Genomic DNA, 22,606 nt, shown 5'->3' with positions numbered 1-22,606 from the left:
TTGCAAAAATTGCATTGCACAGCAATGGTATTGATAGGGTTGCCAACTTTAAATAAAATACACTATGATACATATCTCAAAGTTTTGAATTGATTAACTGCTAAACTCTAAATATAAATAGAAATCAAAACAAACTACTTGTTATGGATCTTCGGCAAATGCAACGCCAGTCAGTCTAACTTTATATACGCGTGTGTTTTGGGGACGAAAGGCACAAATAAAACTACTTACTACCAATTGCCACTAGTTGCTTTGTATTCTGTAAGCGGCTTGGTTCTATGCTGGTATTTTTCTGAATCAAAGCGATTTTTTCTCTACAACTCCCAAATATTGAATTTTTATCTAAATCAAACATTTTGTTGTTGTTCACTTTAAAAAAGATCTAAAGCCGTCATTTTTGCGGGGAACAACGCAATCTACATTTGTGATATATAAGTTAGTTTACTATATATCCCAAGATACAATCGTGTGTTGGTATGCAACTTTAACTTACCCCCTATATGAGTTGGAAAACTTTTAGGAATGGGATACTGTCCTCCGGCCTTCTTATTCTCGACCCATCGCCCTATTCCTTCGGCCTTCCTATCTCCGACCCACGGCCCGATCTTCCTCAGCGATCCAATCCTCGACACACTCACTGCCTTATCCTCCCAGCTTCTCTATCCTTGGCCCACTGTCCCAAATTCCTAAAATCGACCTACTGCTTTGTTCCACTCAGCCTTCCTATCCTCTTGTTATTCTCGGCTCCGTTCCAATTCCAGCTGCGCATTACTCACGTCGTGACCATCAAGTCTAACATTCTCTGTTTCTTTGTACTGAGTGATATAGAAGTTTTCTCGAATCTCCGGGGTATTATTAGCATGTGATATCCGGATGTTTTTATACGATTCACTTTTGATGCTAAGGAAATGTCGCACGGCAGTAGATGGGACAGCACACATTTGTATTTCAAGTTGGGACACGAAAACCGTAGGATTTTCGTGGAAATGATGGTAAAACATTTCGTTGTGGACTTCGTATCCATATATTTGAGAATAGCTCTCTTGTTAGTTATAAAGAGCAAAACATATTCATCATTAACAATATACTTCGTGAAGGGGCTGATGGACACATGTATAATAGGTATAAATATAAAGTTAACAAAGTCCGTAAATTTTGTTGTTTTGCATGTCTCTTCGTACATGTAGTCCTATTTAGTAGACGCTAAACCTAAATTTAACAATTTTTATTGCATTTTATTCCAATGGGAATTCAATGGGATGGGATGGGACAGGCATAATTGCTATGGGATGGGAATGGAACAGGAAAATATGTCCCATGGACAAGCCTGGGAAATTGTAACATTTTTTTCGTCGTCGTCTCGAAAATCCAAATCTCTCAGCTGTTTGTTATTCACTTTACGTTGGGAGAGTACAATTACCATCAGAGATAATTCGGTCATCGGCATTGGTCAACCGTTGTATTTATTCCTCAATTAGCAGATGTAAATTTAAGTTGTAGATTCATCTTCAACCTAAGAATCTACCTATTTAGGAGTCACCGTGATACCAATACCATAAAATCATGAATGTTTACTCATTTTTTTATAGTTAGAGGTATCCGTGAATTTCAAAAGACTTGATATGATAACTTATGTAATCTGGATTTAGAATAGGCAACCACGTACTGAACAACTCATCCATTAAATCATGAAATAAATACACAGAATTTGAGAAGATATTTAATCATTAAATTTTGTTATTCACTCGATTCTAAACTTTATTTTTTGCTAGCATTTCCGATTATTGAATATTATTCCTTTTGATCTTTGATAAGTATCTTTCTCTTTCATTTTCATTCTTAACCTAAATAAATAATATCGAATTAAAAGAAATAAAGATAAATATTAAAATTAAAATTATCGGTAACACACCATTGCCTCGGTTTCAACTGAATTATCACTTACAAATTGGTATCTCGCAATACTCCCATCTCTCTTCTGAATCCATAGTGTAGCACCATGGTCTGGCCTCGCCGTCTGGATTACGACAAAAGTTTGCATTCAGTCCTGAATTAGGGTAGTTGGCTTTTGTTCTAAATGCAGTTAAATTCAGTTGTTAGTTCTAATTTATAATTATTTTCTCACACTGAATACATAATTCATGTGTTCTTCAATTGGAACTACAGTCTACTCTGAAATTGCATGATTCTTGAAGCTATTCATAACAGCAATGTGAGTTGGCCGGACATTGTGTGTCAGGATACGTTTGAATCAACAAACAATAGTTTGATGCATTATTTGAATTTATCTATATTGTGAAATCAAACAAATTGCCAAGGATCAATAAACAACCATTTATAATTTTAAATCCATCACGCGCGGATAAGACAGACCATTCCATCATTATAAATTCTGTCGTCTGAGCAAAACACTCAATTTTGGTAGTTTTTAGTCAGAATATGTTTTTATTTGTGACATTGTACAAAGTTCAGGTTGCATAGGAGTTTTCTGTGAAACAATTTTTATTTACTGGAATACGTGATATATTTAAATGCAATCTTATAGATATTCTTCCATGTTCTGATTTTTTATTTGTTTTGGTGTTGCTGTGTTAAGACGAAGAAGTACCAGTCATATTTTGTCTGTCTGACATGGGTGGTGGTACCGTTCCACCTTTGATGTGTAATGGTGGGTCGCTCCAGTCACATAGGCTGGCGAAGTTAGGTCTGTAAATTCATACCGACTGCACTGTTCCGTTCAGGCCCTAATAGAAATACCGGTGCTGTTGCAGATTATCCTAGCTAACTATTCCCATACGCGGTCCTGATTTTTGGCAGGTACAGTCTTAATTAAATTAAGGTTCCCTACAGAAAACCGCACCATAATGGCAGACTAAGACAGCGTAGACATAGGTCAAAATAAATTCCCATAAATCCAAACAAAGCTTCCACGCGAAATTACCAGGTCCTAATTATTGAATTATATCGACTTCAACTTTTGATTCTACTTTGAAAACTTGCATCAAACCTTCCATAGACGAAGAAAATAAATATGCTTTTGTCAATTTACCTGGAATGTTCGTGTGGAGCTTGTTTGTCCCATCTCTGACAGGCTTTTCCACTTTCAGTCATTGCAACTATTCCTCTGTATTTTATGCCTTTGCCAACGACACATCCTGAATAATTAAGTTTTATTTTTCATAATTACACTGAATTTATTTGTTTATCTCATAGAACTTTATAAGAGATAGTTCTTAGTGAATTTGATTTTGAGAAAAATTGTACTAATTACTTAACAGAGCTAATATTACTAACCAGTTGCTTCCATCCTGTTTTCGAGTTCGATCACCTTCTCTTCTAGAACTGCGATTTGCAGCTAAAATGTTTGAAGCGTTCATTAAAGCTTGTAAAAGTAAGCATATAAAGTGTGGCTAACTCATGACCAATGTTCGATAAAAAAAAAACTCAAGATAAGAAAAAAACTTGTGCTTATATTCATTTAATCATTCATTTAAATATATTCAGTAATCAGCGAAGTGTGAAGTATATACCACTATACCACCACTATATTATTTCTTGTCATCTGGCCTAAAAACGGAAAAATTACGCCGTCGCCCTATTGTCTACCCAGATATAAATACAATTGATTAACCAGTTCTTTGCATTCACGTAACTGGTAGAGAAAACCGATATGTGCCACACTAAAGCGGCGACGAGTCCAAAAATATTTTGCAAAGATCACAACGGATTCTAATCCCGCGCAGAGCAATCAGCGCGGCGAAAAACGAAGATTGAATATCCTCACGCTAATAACCGAATTGCGTAAGTCATTTTTAGCAGTTTTGAGAAAAACGTAAAAAACTTCCTAATGAAATTGCTATGCCATTGAGAGTCAATAATTTGCCATGGTTGAATTTTTTGATCGTAGCCGGATTTAAGTTAATTTGTATGACGCAGTCATGTGACGTCATAATGACGCACTGTGACTTAGGCAGAAATGTGTCTATGACTAGGGGACATACGAAATTTTGCAACTTGACTATATGTACCAGTCCTGAAAACCAAACAATCCAAAAACGAATGTAATTCTTAGTATATACGAAGTCTAATCCCCAAAATAGCTAATCTGTTTCAATTACATTATTTTTTATGTTTAAAATATATATTTCATCAATACAACACGCTCTGCACATCCACCGAAATAAGACTAAAGTTAAATATGAAGAATAAAACAGCGATGTACCCTTATATAAAAGCCAACCAAGGTGAATTGGACTCAGACAGTGAATATCACAAGTGTACGCCTTCCTATACTGTAGTATAAATTGAAATTTATAAGCGCTAAGCTAGAATCTGAGATGCAAAAACTCGAAAATCCTTCGCCGAGGTTATTTTGCATTGTGACGTCACAATAGTACTGCGTTAACCGTGATAATTCATTATGACGAAACAATTGAACAAATTTGCATATTATACAAAATCTCTATTTTTATGGGTTTCGGAATTCCTAAAATAAAATCTGAATTAACAGACAGGTGCGCAGCATTACATAAATACCTGTTTTATGAAAAACTCAAAACCGCCAAAAATGACTTACGCAATTCGGTTATTAGCATGACGATATATATATGCAAAAAATATATCAAAGACATTGCAAAGTAATGAAGTGTCCAACAAAACATCGTACTTACTTCTTTTTTTGAAATGATTGCCGATAAATCAGTCCAACCTTGCTGATCTCCACATACTGATGGTACACGGCAATCACCGTCAAGCCCTGATTACAACATTGAATATATGTATCTTTTTGTTATTGAACTTTGTTATTTTTGTTATAGTCTTTTTATTTAGCAACTTCGGCTTTCAAATTGTAATGTTTCCTAGAAACCTATTGTACTAATTTCACTAAGTTCCCACGCCGCTTTATCCCCATTTCTAAACGAATTCAAAAAATTGAGTCACTGGGAGGATTGTTGGATTGTCTATTTCGGCGAGCTTATGCTTGACAAAAGGTGCATATGCACGATACTGGTAGCTTTGTGCAGTTATTCATTCTCTCTTTTCGGAAAGAAGTGCAATTTATACAAACTGAGGACTAACATTAATAATAAAAAAAGTGAAAACCGTACCCATAGCAAATCCAAACATACAGACGAGCAGTCCTAATGCTATCTTCATCTCGCTGTCGGTTTTCGTGCAAAAGTATCTAAGACTAAATCTATTAACATTAAAAGTTAGTTAGTATAAATAGAGAGAATACGTAATACGTATATAGATTTATTTTAATAAACCTCTACTATACTAAAGTTGCTGCGCGACTGTTCGGACAAGTGATGCGTCTCATCTTGTGCTTTTCTCTAACGATATCAGGACTCGAATACAATGATTACAAAGACTGACGTTTCCCTCTTTATACCAAGAAACAGGTTTGAGAAAAAATATATAGTACGCGATCGAAGATTAGAAGTTTTGTTTTAAAGTTCTATATAATAATACTTAAGCGGAAAAAGTAGTATTCAAAAAGCCTGAGGGCGGAACTTTTCGTCCACATTGCAGCTCCTCTAGAGAAAAAATATCATCGGCCAAAAAAGTTTCAGTTTTTGACAACACGTGAGACATACACACCTTGTCACAAACTATTTTCTCAGATGATCTGAATGAATATAAAAATGGAACAAATTTCAAGTGGCGCTGGGAAAAAATATTCGGTGTCATTAGATACAACACGTCAAATGTAACGAACGCACATATGCTTTTACCTTTTCTGTTACTGCTCCCCGAGCACAATAATATTTATATATTACTGGAAAAAATATAATTCTAAGTGGTACGGGCAACATCATTTACAGAAAGTGGTTGCAATTTTCAATAAGTCCATTTCGGCGCTCCCGAAGTATGTGCACCAATGAGATGGCGCATAACCTGAACCCTAACCTGGTACACATACTATGTTTAGGTTGTGCGCCGTCTTGGTGCACATACTTCTTGAGGTCCTCCATTTCTTCGTAAGTGAAAATAGTGATCAGAGACCGCCGACTTATCGATCTAGCGGCGTGTATGCTTCGCTCTGACTCCATGATGACGCCGCATATCCCATCACTAATTAATTAACAACTCGGCAATTATACGACATAATTCATCCAAAATCAATAGGCTTCTGATATGATGAATGCACATGCAAAATTTGGAGAAGATACAGCCTCGCTTTTGTGAGATATCGCGTAACATACGAAAGTGTCTAACAGACAGGCAAACAAACAAACAAACAAATACCTATCCACATACTTATCGATCTTGATAGTTAGATAGTAGATAATTATGCAACAAAATTTGAAAATTCGTCGAGAATAAAAAGCATTTAGATAAATGGATCAATTATTTTTGCACTTATTCGGAGAAAATTGACCTGTTTCCCGGTTCATTCGCATACTATAGTTGATAAGCTTCTTTTCAAAATAATACATGGCACCAGGAGCCAGACGGAGACATTCAAATTTATAGCACGATAAATGTCGAGACATTCGTGTGTACGTATATCAAACTGCTCAATCGAAATGCGACGCCGAAGGCGTTCAGATAATTTGGTATAAACCATTTATGTTCCACCCTTACTTCATCCACACAAAATTAGAGACTTGACACTATTAATTAGGCGAAAAAAAAGGAATGTGTGTTTGCAATATAGAATGCATGCCATTTAATAATGATGTGTGAAGCCGCTTCGGCTCACTCACTCAATCCTAAAGTATCAACTTGTTTCAACGACTTTCTGTCTTGATCGCTGTTTGAAAATTGCCATATTTTGGTACATTCCACTGACCGTTAATCTTGATTTACAGAAGATTACTATTATATATATATAAAAAAATTCTTTCGCCCACGCTGAGCGAAGGTGGACAAACAAGTTAATATTTTAATAATAGTCGTGCAAACGGATTCATATTTATTTTAAAACATTTTGCAATACTGGTAATGCAGCGATAATATCACGGCCACGGTGGGAGATGTGTTGTTTAAATATGGCCGTAAGCTATAAATTACTTGTGACAAATAAATTAAGTCGGAAAACTGGTGATTTCAATTATTAACACTTTTCAAAACCCCATTTTCTCAACTTCTTACTAATCTTTTCCACCATTTGTAAGCCCTTTTCAATAGTTTATTTCAAACATATAAATATTTACCGATACCGCATTTATTGCCGATACATGTATCGATCAGCTATCAACACACCGATGTTTCAAAAAGCCGGTGTTCCGATACTGACATTTCGCTAATGGTTAATTAATTATCATCTTGATTGTAAGGGACAGACAGGATAAGTTGTCTGCGAACACTATATACACATAATCATTATTTCAGCTTGACGAACAGGTATTCGATAACATTAGAAATCGACATTTCTGATTCAAATGCATAAATGACGTGTCATTAGAATCAATGCTAACAATTTAAAGCACTTGAATCAATTGTACCGCAAACTGCTTTGCAACCTAGTGCATATGCTAAGTTGCGCCTCAAATTATGGTAGTTTCTGCAGACGTTTTATTGCGCACAGGCTCAAGGAATCGCGGTGTTCGATTTGCGTAAGCAATAAAATTGTAGTTATAGGTAAGTATATTTGGGACAATTGGCCGAGAAATGGAAAACGTAGCACATGTGGAACTAGACATGTTTGAGACACCCTAAATGCATGCTATTAATAATGATATGTGAAAGTCGCCTTAGCTCACTCACTTAGTTCTACAGCATTATTTGAGTATCTTCATTGTTTAAACATATTCATTTTCAGTAATTGTTTTAACGACTTTCTGTCTTGATCGCTGTTTGAAAATTGCCATATTTTGGTAGATTCCACTAATCGTTATTCTTGGTTTACAGAAGATTTCTATTATATATAAATAAATTTTTTTTTGCCACGATATGCGTAAGTGGACAAACAAGTTTAATATTTCAATCAAATGTAGTAGTCATGCAAACGGAACCATTTTATTCTAAACAATTTTGCAACACTGTTTATGCAGCAATCATATCACAGCCACAGCAGGAGTAGTGTTGTTTTAATATGGCCGGAAGCTATAAATTACTTGTGTCAGATAATTAAGTCGGAAACCTGGTGATTTCAATTATTACCACATTTCAAAACTGAAAATTTCAAACCAATTGGTCCAGTATTCGAAGAGAAAAGCGATTTTATAATGAAGGTGACGAAGAAAAATACGGTAACAATAACAACATAATATTGAAACGATCGATATGTCCACTAAAATGTCCAGAAAAATACGGTAGGGCCGAGCGCCAATCCCTGTGGAACTCTACATACCCACAGGTAATTACTGAAGAATTTGACTTTAAACTCTTTAGAAATATACACTGATTACGATTGTTTAGATGAGGAATGAAGAGCATATTATAACCAATTGCCCAAACCCAAAAATTTAGTTTATTCATTAAATGTTTGGGGTTACCAGCGTCAAACACTACAACCAGTATAGTATTTGCAAATTGAGTTCTACAGACTGGGAAAATGCCAAACTTGCGACATAAAAAATGAAGACGAACGAACTTATACATTGTATTTTTCACACATATCTTACAATTTCATGGATTTCTACTTTTACCATATTTATATTAGAAATTAAGTTTCTGTACAATTGTTGGTACAAGAAACATGGAACGTTCAACTTATTTTCCCGTTCTTGACACATGACATGCCTACAAGTAGCATATGAAAGAATTCGGGACTAATGATGTCATGGATAAAACTACTAACCAGTGAGTCCGGTGATGTAGCTGTACATCACATCCAACTTGTTTTGTAACGTTAGTATTTGTAGCTGGAATAGTGATGGAGTTATTGGTGCTTAGAGTAAATAAATCGACTTTAAATAACAATTATAAGATATTAAAAGTTTAATGAAAATTTTTCATGAGTTCAGGCAAAAGAACAATTGTTTCAACTTATGGTGTCTTACAGGATAACAAACTAACCTAGAATTCAGAATAGACGAAGAAAGCAGACCAGAAAATTAGTGGTGAGTCAATATTTAACAATGAGTTGTACCCAAATATTATTTAAGAACAATGGGCTACCGTATGAACAACATTTTTACCCGACGTATATTAGAAATTGTACCAAATATAGTTATCAAATGTACATTCGGAATATTAGCACAATATGTGAATGAAATACCATATTCTAGCATGTGCAGTTTATTTAACAAACTATTATTTTTCACTTTTTACGTCTTTTGCCGCAATAATTGCCGACAAAGCAATCCATTGCTGCTTGGTTCCACACTGACAATCATTGAAAAAATTACGATAAACATTGCAATAGTGATTAAAGTACAACAAAGGGGCATTATCGGATTGTTTTCTCCGAGTGTTGAATAACTGTAAAAGATGATATATATTACTGTGGATTGTGCTGTACAGAAATGCCTGCAGTGAATATTGACAATTATTACTTCTCGTTATTATTACTTTATACTTAGATTTTGAATAAAAAAACCTTCAATATGGCTATTTGCAAATCAAATATCAAATGTCCACGTAAACCTATTGGGAAGTGTAAAGTAACGTAAGTTTAAACGGGGCGTAACAACAGAATACAATTGGGAACCACTTTCTTATAACAGAGTTCATACGTGATCAATCTAAAAGCTAGCGGCTTCAATTATATTATCGGATTGTTATTTTTTGGTATAAAGATATGCCTTTACCAGTTTCTGCGTAAAACCGCGCACCCCAAACGAGCAATACAACTGCAATTTTCTTTTCGTAGCTTATTACTTCACTATCAATTTTAATGTACACAACAAAACCTAAACAATGTCTGTATGCCAGAGGACAACAAAAAATTTAAGATAGAAAAATATGTTCTCCACAACACCGTATAAACAGACACTAAAAATTGCTGAAAATTATTGGTCGTCAAATATGATGTTGGCGACATAGCTAGAATTTATTTCTGAGCCCATACGAACGTGGCACGACTCGAAAGAAATAAATGCAAATCTTCTTGTTTATTGCCCTTTTATTACAAACAGCAGTTGTTTTGCTGTATTGCTCCATTGTACGTGAGTGAAATACGTATTTTTATTTTTTCAAGTCACGTGTAGATAAAGATCCAGGAGAATATAATATATATAATATATTATATTGCGTAATCGGATGGTACAAGACCTGAAGGCAAGGTGTACAACATGGAACAATACCTTTCTTAGATAGTCGATATTTTGTAATCTAGAATCTAGATTGTCGTTCTTAAAAGTTTACAAATGATAACCTTCACCTGTCGAAAGACTCGTAAAGCAGAGAAAAGTGATAAAAGACAGCTAATGGGGAGTGAATTCGGGATTTTATTCCGATTTTCATCTTTTGCGCCGGCTATGATCTTCATCCCACCGTTTGTGAATTACATGTCCCAATTTTAAGCTAACAATTTCACCATTTCTGACGCCGGAATGCGAATATCTATGAAGACGATAGTTGACTTTCTTGTAATTTTACTTTTCTATTGTGCCTGTTTTATTTTCGTAATAAATGATAAATAAAAACGCGGCAAAGTCATTGCGCGAATCAAGAATGTTATTTTGAGTTCAAATAAAGATTCAATAAATCGGAAATAATGGCAATTCTACTAATTAAATAATAATTCCTTGGTGAAATTTGGAAAAAATTTCACACAATAATTCGTTACCTTGTTTGACATTTTCAATTTACGAAACGGTGTTGGGGCGCTTTATGCAAAACTTATAATTGAAACAATACCCAAATGCGACTTCTCAAATTTGTCGTTTCTATTTGCCAGCAAAAGCCATGGGTAATTCTCGCGGAATTCGAAGGATTGGAAATTGGAATCAAATGAAATAAATTCAAAAATTAAATCTCTTCGCGGCACACCAAAATCATTTCGCGACACATTGAGAACCACTGGTCTAGAACAAGAAAGGGTTCGCTGATGAAGATATTTTAAGAACGGGCGCACGCGAACCACTGAAAACATTCTTTTTTCATCTACTAATAGATCAGCTGTTTTCAAATTTTCAGCAGTCAATAATGAGTCTGATCTAAGTCCCTTGCTTTAATTTTAACATTCGTTTGGACTTCCTGGAAAACTTGTTTTACCCGATTAGTGCTGTTATTAAAAAGTTGTACCAATGCATATGTGCCACCTATTTTTCAATATGCGAGAGCTGAACAACCTCGCACGACGGTATCGATCAGGAATGTAAAGTCGTGTAAATTGATAATCGACTCCGATTTTAACTTCGAATCCTGTGTTGTAAAAAATTTTTACCCAAAATCTGGAGAGTTTGCAAATGCGACACAGTCCTGATACCGATACCACAACGTCGTCAATAAATTTGAGCATTCCTCTATTGTTAATTTTCCCCTTCTTTCCATTTGCGACTTCAATCATGAATGAAATGATTTGTACAGAAATTAAAAAATTATTTCGTGCAAAGTACTGCTATAAAATATCATAAATTTACAGTAGATTTGCAGGTAAAGACGGTAATATTTAGTAAATTTCATTACTTGGTTTGATTCAATAATATTTTCACTATTAATTATTTTTACTACGAAATAATATCAGACGAAAAATGGGCGACCCTACATGAGCATATACAAAACACATAAAACATTAAATAATGGTACATAGGTCTTACGGTTATTCTTTACTGAAGAAATTTTACCCGAAATCAAGCCTAGTACCGTACTGGTTTTGCCCGAAAAAATCAAAGCAGAGGTCAAAATGAAATGCAAAAATAGAGTGCACAGTGGTAAAATTGAATAGGAAGTTAAATTCTTGAATGTGTCTTAAAACAAATTTCTCGCAAGGAACATGATGAGCGATAGAAAAAATTGACGATTAGGAAAGAATAAAAAACAAAACACAGTTGATTTTCACACTAATACATAGTCATATACTGATGATGAATAGAATATAGTGATCTATTGTCAACATTTTTCACAACTGTTTCATCTATTATATGTAGAGGTACTACAACAATCCAAACAGGGCCAATGAAAATTATTTTTCACTTTTCACTATTTTCATGGGAGATTGCTATCAAAATTGATATATGCTTGTTTCAGAAGAGAGTGGGACATTTCTCAAACTTGCGCCAAATTCTGATGAATGAATGTGAAAATTGGGATACACAGAATTGTATGGCCATGAAATAGTGGAGATTGTATACCCTGCCTTCAAGTAAACGTTATAAATGGTACAAATAAAATAATGGCTTTGCTGAACTAAAAGTCAAAGATATTATATGACATATGTAGTGCATATTGTAATGATTTTCTTCAGCTTAAATTTCTAAAGATATTAATTTGCAAAAAAAATAAGCTTATTTGTGTCAAGATTTTGAAGGAAAATATTTATTTCATTGTCCAAAATCTACTGTAAATATTTAATATAGAGTTGTGCAGAGATAAAAGTATTTGATAATCGAAATTTGAAGAAGGTCTGTCATCTGTTTGATCTTAAGTAACATAATCAATATTTTTTGCAATATGAGATAATTTGTATGAGGAGTTTGAAGATGTTGAAATCCAAATTTGAATCCCACAGAAGAAAAGTTACTTTCATTACTGCAGTCTTAAACTTGAAATATACCGAAGTTTGAATTCAGTCAAGTTATATAATAGTGAACCATTGATAGATCCAATTGCATTGCTAAGCTGCTTGTTAAATGAAAGGTCTCAACTGAAGAAATTCCAGTTAGAACCTCTGCCCATGTTAAAGATTTGAACTTCGTTCTAAATGACCTCGCAGAGCTGATTGAAGATAAACAACATCCTTGTCGGTAGTATCTGCAAGAGAGACAAAAAATAAGTTCATGAATTGAGGATTTTTACAATAATGAAAAATTTTTGTGGTAAGACATTTATTTGTTATAACAAACAAAGATGTAAAAATAATAAATTAAATTATTTCGAAAACACGAAACTGGGAAAATCAATGTAGAATTCACATTTACTGGATAAAGAAATAATATTAATTTTTATTTTGAACTGGTAAAAATCTAGCACAATCCAAGTAGTTGTTGTACACCAGAAATTAAGGAACACAGATCTGAGGCTGGATGATAAAAAAAAGTCCCAGTAAACTCCTTATAAAGTTGTGGAAGCTTGCTAATAGGATTGTGAAATGCATAAAAACTCTTAACCATGTGAACTATTTAAATTACGAAACCAGCCGAATTTTCAGCCTTGGGTCATACCACGAGATTAACAATAAAAATCGAATATTCAAATAGATTCAAAAATAATAATTAATATTTCCATTTTGTGATTTTACGAATAATTTAGAATATCTTAATTTAAAAAAAAACATTTTTAAAACCTAATTGAAGTTTCACAAATAATCACACAATCAAACCATTGTTCATTATTCTGTCATTTCCAGCATTTACAGAACTCAAATTGAATACACATAGACTTCTTTATGTCATTTGTTGAAATAATCCAACTTGAAATACATCCGATATTCCATAATCAAAATTATTATTTCAAAATGCATCTCCAATAACAGATAGATTATTCAGTTTTGAACAACCTTAATAAATACTAATACAAACCTGATGCATAAGAACTTGTACTAATATTATCTTCTGAAATTTTTCGTGACCGACCAGACTTTAATCGATCTTGGCGAGACAAATGTCCACGCAATGCAGATTGCAAAACTACAATTTCATCATCTGTATCCTTTAATCGTTTTCTGTCCTGTTGAAAGAAAATATCGAAAATTCCTCAGATATTTAATTGAAATTCTGATGGCATTTAGAAAAATCAATTGTCAGTTTTTTTTTTCAAATGAAGTCAAGGCTATCAATGGAATGTTGAAAAGATATTTTTCAATATAGAATTTTTTGGGCATTTATAATATAGCATGCATGAACAACATATTTTCAAATATTCTTTATCATTGTAAAGGATAGGTTATTTTTAATAGCCAAAAAAAGAGTTTTATCAAAACTTCATCACACAAAATAAGTCAAAAAAATGAATTTATATACCAAGATAATATTTTTGCTAAGCATGTTTTCTCATGTAAAATTAATCCTTGGTGAATTAAATTAAAAAAGAGTTAACCAAAAAAAAATTATTTGGGTATGTAATTTTTTTAGAATACTTAAAAATATCTCTAACTCACCCTATGTTCTCTCCATTGCCTTTGTATTGAGGAAGCTGCTTTATTTTTATCTGCTACTCTGGACATTCTTCGTGGTTTCTCAGTTGCATATTTAGTTCTGTTATCCATACTTTGTCTACGATCATCTCTTGACTCTGAGGAACGCCTACGTCGCAAATTTAAATATATATTATTTACAGTGAGTATAGACTTCTATTAACGAGAAAATTATAAAAAACAGCAAAATTTTGAGTGAATATTCGGCCCCAACAAATATTTAAAGAAAATACAACAGTAATACTTTTTTTAAAGACTTCAATCTCTAAATAATAAAAACTTGACATCAATTGCGGAAAAAATCAAAACTCTAACACAGTGATTCTCAAACTTTTCAAACTGCGCCCCCTTTTTCGAATTCGTCAAGTCTCGCGCCCCAACTCAAAAAATAACTAGCTAACAATAAGTTACAAATAACATATAGTAAGGCGAAAGTATGTTTTATTCAAAAATCACGTTGAAAATACGTGGATTGAAGGTAAATATTCAAAATAAGAAATGTACATGTCTAAAATAAGGCGGGCAAGATGAAATCTAACAAATGTTTTTATTTTCACTTCGCTTCACACCCTATCAAAAAATTGTCTACGCTCCCCGGGTGGGGCGCCACACCGTTTGAGAACCACTGCTCTAACAAGTACAAAACATTTTTTGGCAAAATGATCTATAAGTACACTTCGGTTCCAATAATGCTAGTGTTTAAAAAATGTGGCACCAATGTTTATGGTTCTGATTCAAACAAATAAGAAACGTTATTCAGCATTTTAAAGTTTTATTCGCACAAAAATATATATATATGATATAACATACCTTCGTTCTCGTGGATTTTCAATTCTGTCTTTTAATGCTTCAATTTCACGTCTCAACTCAGTCACTTTCTGTGTTTGTTTGTCAAGCTCATTTTCGAAGCTTCTATTCTGTTCCCTAAATTGGAATATAATTATAAATGATTTGAAAAAAATTTTTAAAATTGTTTTAGGTAGGTAGGGGGCACTCAGATTGGTATACTTTAAATCAAGTTACAATATACATACTTTAGAGTTTTATTCTCTTCACGAAATTCATATTTTTCTTCTTTCAAAGTCGATATTATGTTTTTCAACTTTTCAATCTGATCTTGATTTCTAGCATGTTCAGCTGTGAAGAAATGGCTCATTAATTACCATCTAAAACCTTTTTTTGAAGAAATTTTGCTCGATACAAGGACATGGGAACTTGCTCAGAAATTAAAGAGGACGATTCCTGAGCGAAGCCATGGGCTACCACTCAAATTAGCGTGGAATTGCATGTTAGTAAATACCTATCGCTAACAGCTATGATATATAGAGTGAATTCCACATAACTTGATTCTTAAAAAAAATTTGGCCCTGGGATTTGTTTCTGACAATTACACTGAATGTAAACGAATGAGAGTTCACAGCCAACAGAGTGTGACGGCTGAAAACTTTTATAGAGGGACAAGTTCCAAAATTTCGAAGAACATTACAGTGATAATCTCTATGTCTGTTAGTATAATTCAAAGAATGATGTGATTTATTATTCTTGATTATTTCACAATGCAACACATCTCAGGATATGATTGCGTCGACATCTGATTCAACAAATTAAGCACTGACAATTGGCAGTTACAAGAAAAATTCAAGGATAGAACAGCATATATAGAATAACAATCAACCTGCAAATGGCAAGCAATCTTCTGACATAGACCCATCACCCAAGGGTTTCAAACCTGGGTTGCATTCAAACACGAGTCGTCCGGTTGAAAATAACCAGTTGGTGATCATGCAAAGTTGACTGATAGTGAAGTAAAAAAAAATTACCTTTTTCCTTATCCAATTGTTGTTGTTTTGATTTCTTTACTAAATTAACAAGTTCAACTTTGCTGAGTGCACTGTATTCTAGAAATGAGAGCAATCAGGTTTTGTTAATATTTCACAATTACGAAAACATTTTAAAAAAACTATTTGCGACAAAAGTAGAATATAGAATATATTCTAATTTGGGACATGTTTAGGTCAAAAGTCAATAGTGAGAATCCATTATATTGTCTGTTTTTATAACCATTTGAAAATCCTGGGTTTTTGATCTTCCTACCTGGCATCAAATTCAGATAACGAATGCTAAAATATTCCTCAAATCAAGATTTAATTGAATTTGGATTCATTAAATTCTGATTGCAGCCAAGTATTTATTTTGGCCAATTCTGAAGCCAATATTAATCTAAACCAGTGGCTCTCAAACTTTTCAACGCCCCCTTTTAAAAATTTGTCAAATCTCGCGCCCCCCTTATAACTAGCTAACAATAAGATACAAATGGCATGTATTAGGGCGAAAGTATGTATTATTCAAAAAATATGTTGAAAATATGTGGATGGACTTAAAATATCCAAAATAGGGTTGGCAAAGTAAAATCTGACAAATATTTTTAATTAGCTCACACCCCTCCAAAAAATTGTCTACGCCCGCCCCTCTTGCTGGGCGCGCTCCACTGTTTGAGGGGCACTGATCTAAACTATTATGACATTAAATTGATTACTAAGAACATACTTATAGGTGCATCATCATCATCTTCACTTGATGCATCAAAGTCACCGATTGCTTTGTCTAAATCTCTTCTTAATCTATTGTTATCTTCGACGAGTTGATGATTTTCAGCAGTAAGTTGAACAACGTTTTTTCTCAAGGATTTCATTTTTGTCGGAACGGCTTCACGCTCAGAATTCAATGATGAATTCAGTCTGAAAATTTGAATGAAAGAATTGCAGAAATTGGTTTACATTCATTCTAATAAACTGAAAAAGAATATCAGACTCGGTAGAATATTATACCTTATACTGAATTTTCACTCATCTTTCTTTACAATTTTTATTCAACGGAAACAATGACACAATAAATATTCTAAATTTTTATTGTGTCATTCAAATTTGGGTGCAGTTCCACAAAAACAGAACCCAGGTCATTTGGACCTATTCGAGCAAGAACATAACTTTTGTGTAAAGCGTTACAGATTACCGAGACTTTTAATACAATCACACACGAACAGAAGTTCAAGTGTGAAATTGAGGTATCGAAATTGAGAAATTTATGAGTTTCGCTTTTTTCAGTCACCCTGTTTTTATATTGTAGTTGAGTTACAAATGAAAATTAACATATTATAGTGATTCTCTAAAGTGTAGGTTGCAAGTTGCAACGCTTGACCCACATAAAGTGGAAATTGAAAAAAACATCAAGTCAATAATAAAATAGCAGAAAAATTTTGTTCACCTTTCAGACCTCATTTCTTGTGATGAAATAACATCTCGGAGTCTCAATACCTAAAAATAAATAAGAAATATATATTGATTGATGTAACAAATGGAAATCTTGTCTCAACAATAAAATACAAGAGAGCTGATAATGTGCTATATAAGCTTATTGATACGTTGTAAAAGTAAGATAAGTTTTATACACATTTGCTTAATGGCAGCGTACTAGTAGGTAGTATATATGCTCTAAGCCAGGGGTTCTCAACCTGGGGTTCGCGAACCCTCAGGGGTTCAAGAGAAGATTTCCAAGGATACTTGGATGGCAGTCGAGTTTTTGTGTGGTGATCATTTTTAATATCCTTCATTACTACCATAGGAAAATGCATGCCCATTGAAACTAGATGCCAATTGAAACGTAGATTTTCCCCGATGTTGCGTTTTTGTGATTGTGGCACAACAATGTGAAATACAAGGTTTTGCATGCAAACTGTGAAATCTCTAAAGACAGCGTGCTGCGAGCATTGGAGAAGTGATTATGCTTATTGAAACTTGCAACATATTTTATATATTCATTAGTTAGGCAAACGACAAGGGCAATACTATCAACAAGACGATTTAATTTAGTTACATAAAGTCAAGCAACAAATTGTTAGTCAATATATCACAACTTTGTTCGGTGTCTGATTTCCGGCGGTTCGCATTGATTGTTTCGTGACTCGGGGGGTACTTGACAGAAAAAAGGTTGAAAACCCCTGCTCTACGCCAACAAAAGCATGACCTCAAGAAACCCTAGTGAGAACTAACAAAATGTCCCATTTTCATGTTTAATCTTTATTATCTCCAATTGGTCCCAAAGATTTCAAAAACATTACCTGAGAATATAACTACTTTCTAGAAAATGAACTCAAACCTCTTGGTAGTAAATTTCCATAGCAGTTTTCATTTCCCTGATATCTGTTGTTTTTATATCATTTTTGATCACACTCAATTCATTTTCTTTGTCTCGTAATTGCTTTTCTAATTTCAAATTACGTTGTTTTAAACCTGTGACAACAGAACCACCTGATTTTGAATTTCCTTCTGCCAACATTCTGATGCTTTCATCATTCTGAAAAAGGTAAATACATGTTATTAAATACAAGATATCCAAATATGGAGTATTGCAGTGCAAGTCCTTTCTCCTTGTGTACTACTAAACTCAGGTCCATATGAAGCTATTACTACACTGATACACCAATGAGATAGTATTAGAGTAATAAAAAAAATAGCATAGTCTGCTACAATAAAATAGCAAGTCTGTTTGCGAACGTTCATTATATCATAATGGAACTTCTTCGGCAAAACAAGATATAACTTTATCAAACACTGAATAATTAATTATCATTAAGTCATTTATTTAAGTTATGTCTTGTTTTGTCTGAAGAAGTCAAACTCTAATATGATGAAAGCTTACAAATAAACTTGCTATTTTGTTGAAAGAAATTTTTAAGCAAAAGTATTTTTATAGGAAAGAAAAAGAAAATCATTAGTTAAGATATTTCAGGTAATCTGTATTTACTTCAGCTTGTGGCATCCCTGATTATAATTTACAATACTAAAGCCATTATTTCCAAATCCAATCTTACACCAATCCTATAAAAATCTTATATTACAAATCAAATACTAAAAAAATATGTCAGGCAAATATAAATTTTCAATTTATACCTGGAGTTTTAATTAGGAAGAATAATTGGCAAAACAAGCTTATTGAACCTAAAAGAAAAATGCATGATTGAGCACAGCTGAAGTTGGGTTAGGAACTTGAATAAAGCATGAAAAAAAATCCTACATATTATGTTGAACATCTATATCAACGAATATTATCTAATAAACAAGTAAACATACATTTTTAGGGTCTAATAATTTTTCAATATATTTATCTTTTCTTGTATTATCTTCTTCTAATCTTCTTGTCTTTGCTTTTAGAACATCATATTCATTCTTCATTACAACCATAGTCTAGAAAAGAAATTTTGATACAGAAATGTGATAGAGATGCTCAGAGAAAATAAATTATTACCTAGTCCAGCGGTTCCCAAGGGCCGCCCGCACACTAGTGCGGCACAGCAAGTTGCTGTGCGCCTCGAATTGTGTAAAACATACCTAACACACGATTGAATAATTTACATATTGTATTTATTATGAATGTTTCATTGTTTATTTTAAATGCGGTGTATAAATTCATTTTAACTTTCTATGTCGTTCACTTTTTGTTACATAGTGTCTGCATTTATTGTTACGTAACAATAGAGAAAGACACTACTTGTTGCAATTTCGCGACCTAGGGTTTCCTTTAACTGCTAAACCGAAAAAATGAGTGATTTTTTTTAGTATTTCAAAGGAAAATCAGGCAGAGATGAGGATGAAGGGTTCGTGTAATAGCGCTGTGAGTTTTTTCCCTGATAATTTGGTGCCGCTCGAATAAAAAGTTAGGGAACAGCAGACCTAGTCCAAATTCATTCTTGATATATCGGTATCTATTCTCTAGTAATAGTTTTATTACAAAGTAGAGTATACATATTCATGAACGTTTACACTTACAGTTTGGCAGCATACATCGCAGTGAAAAAAATATGTTATACTTATGAACGTTACAATTGGCATTGGAGTTAAAAAAAATTGATTTTTGATTTTTACCTTTTTCAAGCTTATTATTTCATCATACATATCTTCGGGAGATTTATACATTGGGCGTGGCGATCCAATGTGACCTAAAAAGAAGACAGCAAATTGTGAGCTTAAATATAATTTATATTTTTATAAGATAATATTTCGCTGTTTATTGTAGGAAATAGGAAAGCTTATAAGTCAGCTTAATCAAACAATGAACCATGGTTTCTAATTTGGTTATCAGTATATGTAAAGTACGAAAATAGTTAACCAGTTATTTGACCGGGATGTATCGACTTCATAGTGGAGAAAACCATGACTGCTTAGTGGTTACATGAACCACCCTACGCAAGTGAGGAGTCGAGCAATCTTTTCACACATAAATTTGACAAACTAGATAATGCTCAGCATGATGTACCAATCATCGAGCCTAACACCATACAAACATTCAAAAATTATGATTCTAGAAATTCCAGGATAAGAGATAATTGGCAATTTCTATCAATTTTTATAAAATCAATATCATTCCAATGTATACTAGTAGCTCAAACATGTTTCTTTGCTTCTGAATGAACATTGTTGTAAGCAAACTTTTCAACTTTTCAATACTTTGCTTATTTTATGAAATATCAAATCTTTACTCAAATCAACACTGCTGCTCCTTTTGTGTTTTCTGGCAGTATCAGGCAATCCCAGTTGGTCACGTAAATAATCTGAGGTACTTGATAATGATGTATTAAGATTTCCGCGGACATTGTGATCTCCTTTTATTGGCGTTCGCTTTCCATCTATGTGAAAGAGGTAATTCAACATTAGAACAGTGCAGGAATGATAAGGTGGTATATAGTTATTCCATGTTTCGAATCATATGAATATTCCTCCTAGCCCTACTTGGGGATGGGGGAGGATCTTCATATGATCATTTTGGGGAGGATCCGGGATTAGTGTAGTTTTGTACCTCAAGTCCTTCTAGTGGGTGTAGCATAACAATTTTCGCATATGTCAATCCTAAGCCCCATCTCACTGCGTCATCCAAAAATTTTGTCAAAGCTACAACGTCACAATGACGTAATAAAACCCTTCAAACTATACTAACTATTATTTAAGACGCGCAGACGATCACCCGAGATCGAGCAATCTATTTCTCTTGTTTTCTCGTCGCAAAAATCCCGATATGAGAAAGATCGCTGTTGTTAGTGAGTTATCTATCGTTGGAGCAGATGCTGTTTCTGGGGGTTCGTAGGTATACTTAGGCATGCTTTATGACGTCTTTGTGACGTAATTTATGGATGGCGTAGTCAGGTGGGAGTTAGGATTGACATGTGCAAAAATCGTTATGCTACACCAACTAGAAGTACCGTACTTGAGGTACGAGACCCGAGGATCCCATGTTTCATTCAGATTGAATCGATTAAACACATAACAGCGTCAAAGTATGTTTATAACAATAATCCAGTAATATTTGTCAGGTTACTTGGAACAGTAAAATTCAGAAATAAATACAGAAATACGGTTTAGTTTGGCAAATCGCTGAATCAATTACCGGTACAACACAGCAATAAGAGAGCATCAATATACAGATATAATGTGCGCAATGTGAACTACTGACTGAATAGGATACCGGTATCATATTCATCAGCAACAATCAACAACAGCTTACTGGTACCTGTACCCTGTCGCAGTGATCGTAGCCATTTCTCCCTGGAACCCTCTGCAATTTCATTCCTCGCGCTTGCCTGTCCAGTGCCGCTTAAAGGTCGCCATACTCTCTGCTGAGTCCTGGGAGATTGTGAAACGCTGTATGGCGAAGGCGGTCGCTTCGTTCTCGGGGAATATTTTGACGGCATTTCTAAGCAGGAAATAATATAGCCTGCCTTTTGCAGTCCAAAAATTAGATTAAATTTGCAGTTTAACTGAGCAATGCACCACTATTTGCCGTTACTACGACCGTAAACATTGGCTGTGGATGGTAACGTTGTTTGTTTACATTGTAATGATAGATTACACGAGTGGGCGCGCTGACAATTCAAAATTCAGTTATGACGTTCACGAGTTGGCGTAATGGGTCCGCGAAAGGGGTTTTACTATTTACTGAATAGAGCGCGAAGAGCGCAGAACAGCTCGAAACAGCGCAGAAGAGAGGGAAACACACAGAACAGCGCAAAAAAACGCAGAAAAGAGGTAAACATTTTTCTTTCATTATTTATTAGCGTCCGTGAAATTTTAAACAATTTGATGTCAAACAGTATACAGTGATAGGGAATGATCACTAGTTTATATCAGTAATCTTCAACATCTTTAAATAACCCAACATTACACACCCTAACCTGGTACACATACTGTGTTCAGGTTGTGCGCCATATTGGTGCACATATTTCTGGAGCTCCGAAATTTCTTTGATTTTGCTTATTTGTGTGCTCATATTGTGTCATGTTAGGTTATTTAAAGATGTTAAAAATTACTGATATAAACTCGTAATCATTACCTAATACTGTATACTTTTCCCATAAACTTGTTTAAA

The 22,606-nt window shown here is 33.9% G+C and overlaps 2 protein-coding genes across 2 annotated transcripts; both read right to left on the bottom strand.

Annotated features, from left to right (window-relative positions):
• Nucleotides 1-1,707: 1,707 nt before the first annotated feature.
• On the bottom strand, nucleotides 1,708-5,267 carry LOC120347745 (plasminogen-like). Its single transcript, XM_039417819.2, has 6 exons — nucleotides 5,109-5,267; nucleotides 4,671-4,756; nucleotides 3,295-3,355; nucleotides 3,050-3,155; nucleotides 1,946-2,073; nucleotides 1,708-1,844 (listed from the first exon to the last, which is right to left on the bottom strand). The coding sequence occupies exons 1-6, from the start codon at nucleotides 5,155-5,157 to the stop codon at nucleotides 1,840-1,842; spliced, it is 435 nt and encodes a 144-aa protein (XP_039273753.2). The 5' UTR covers nucleotides 5,158-5,267; the 3' UTR covers nucleotides 1,708-1,839.
• Nucleotides 5,268-11,422: 6,155 nt separating this feature from the next.
• LOC120347907 (uncharacterized) lies at nucleotides 11,423-22,095 on the bottom strand. The gene is made up of 13 exons (XM_078117954.1): nucleotides 21,752-22,095; nucleotides 20,727-20,873; nucleotides 20,113-20,186; nucleotides 19,321-19,434; nucleotides 18,347-18,544; nucleotides 17,456-17,505; nucleotides 16,739-16,929; nucleotides 16,012-16,089; nucleotides 15,226-15,328; nucleotides 15,002-15,115; nucleotides 14,156-14,300; nucleotides 13,578-13,725; nucleotides 11,423-12,810 (listed from the first exon to the last, which is right to left on the bottom strand). Exons 1-13 carry the CDS (start codon nucleotides 21,930-21,932, stop codon nucleotides 12,737-12,739), a joined length of 1,617 nt encoding a protein of 538 aa, XP_077974080.1. The 5' UTR covers nucleotides 21,933-22,095; the 3' UTR covers nucleotides 11,423-12,736.
• Between the last annotated feature and the right edge of the window lie 511 nt (nucleotides 22,096-22,606).

The sequence above is a fragment of the Styela clava genome, chromosome 11 (genome assembly GCF_964204865.1).
Source record: "Styela clava chromosome 11, kaStyClav1.hap1.2, whole genome shotgun sequence".
NCBI lineage: Eukaryota > Metazoa > Chordata > Ascidiacea > Stolidobranchia > Styelidae > Styela > Styela clava.
This window is presented reverse-complemented; position numbering and strand designations above follow the sequence as displayed.

Coding starts and splice junctions, on each gene's coding strand:
- LOC120347745 (XM_039417819.2), bottom strand. CDS start 5,157: ATGAAGATAGCATTAGGACTGCTCGTCTGTATGTTTGGATTTGCTATG. Junction 4,757..5,108: donor TATGTTTGGATTTGCTATGG/GTACGGTTTTCA, acceptor TGTTGTAATCAG/GGCTTGACGGTGATTGCCGT. Junction 3,156..3,294: donor AAACAGGATGGAAGCAACTG/GTTAGTAATATT, acceptor TTAATTATTCAG/GATGTGTCGTTGGCAAAGGC.
- LOC120347907 (XM_078117954.1), bottom strand. CDS start 21,932: ATGCCGTCAAAATATTCCCCGAGAACGAAGCGACCGCCTTCGCCATAC. Junction 20,187..20,726: donor GAGCAGCAGTGTTGATTTGA/GTAAAGATTTGA, acceptor TCTTCTTTTTAG/GTCACATTGGATCGCCACGC. Junction 16,090..16,738: donor TGATGATGATGCACCTATAA/GTATGTTCTTAG, acceptor TCTCATTTCTAG/AATACAGTGCACTCAGCAAA.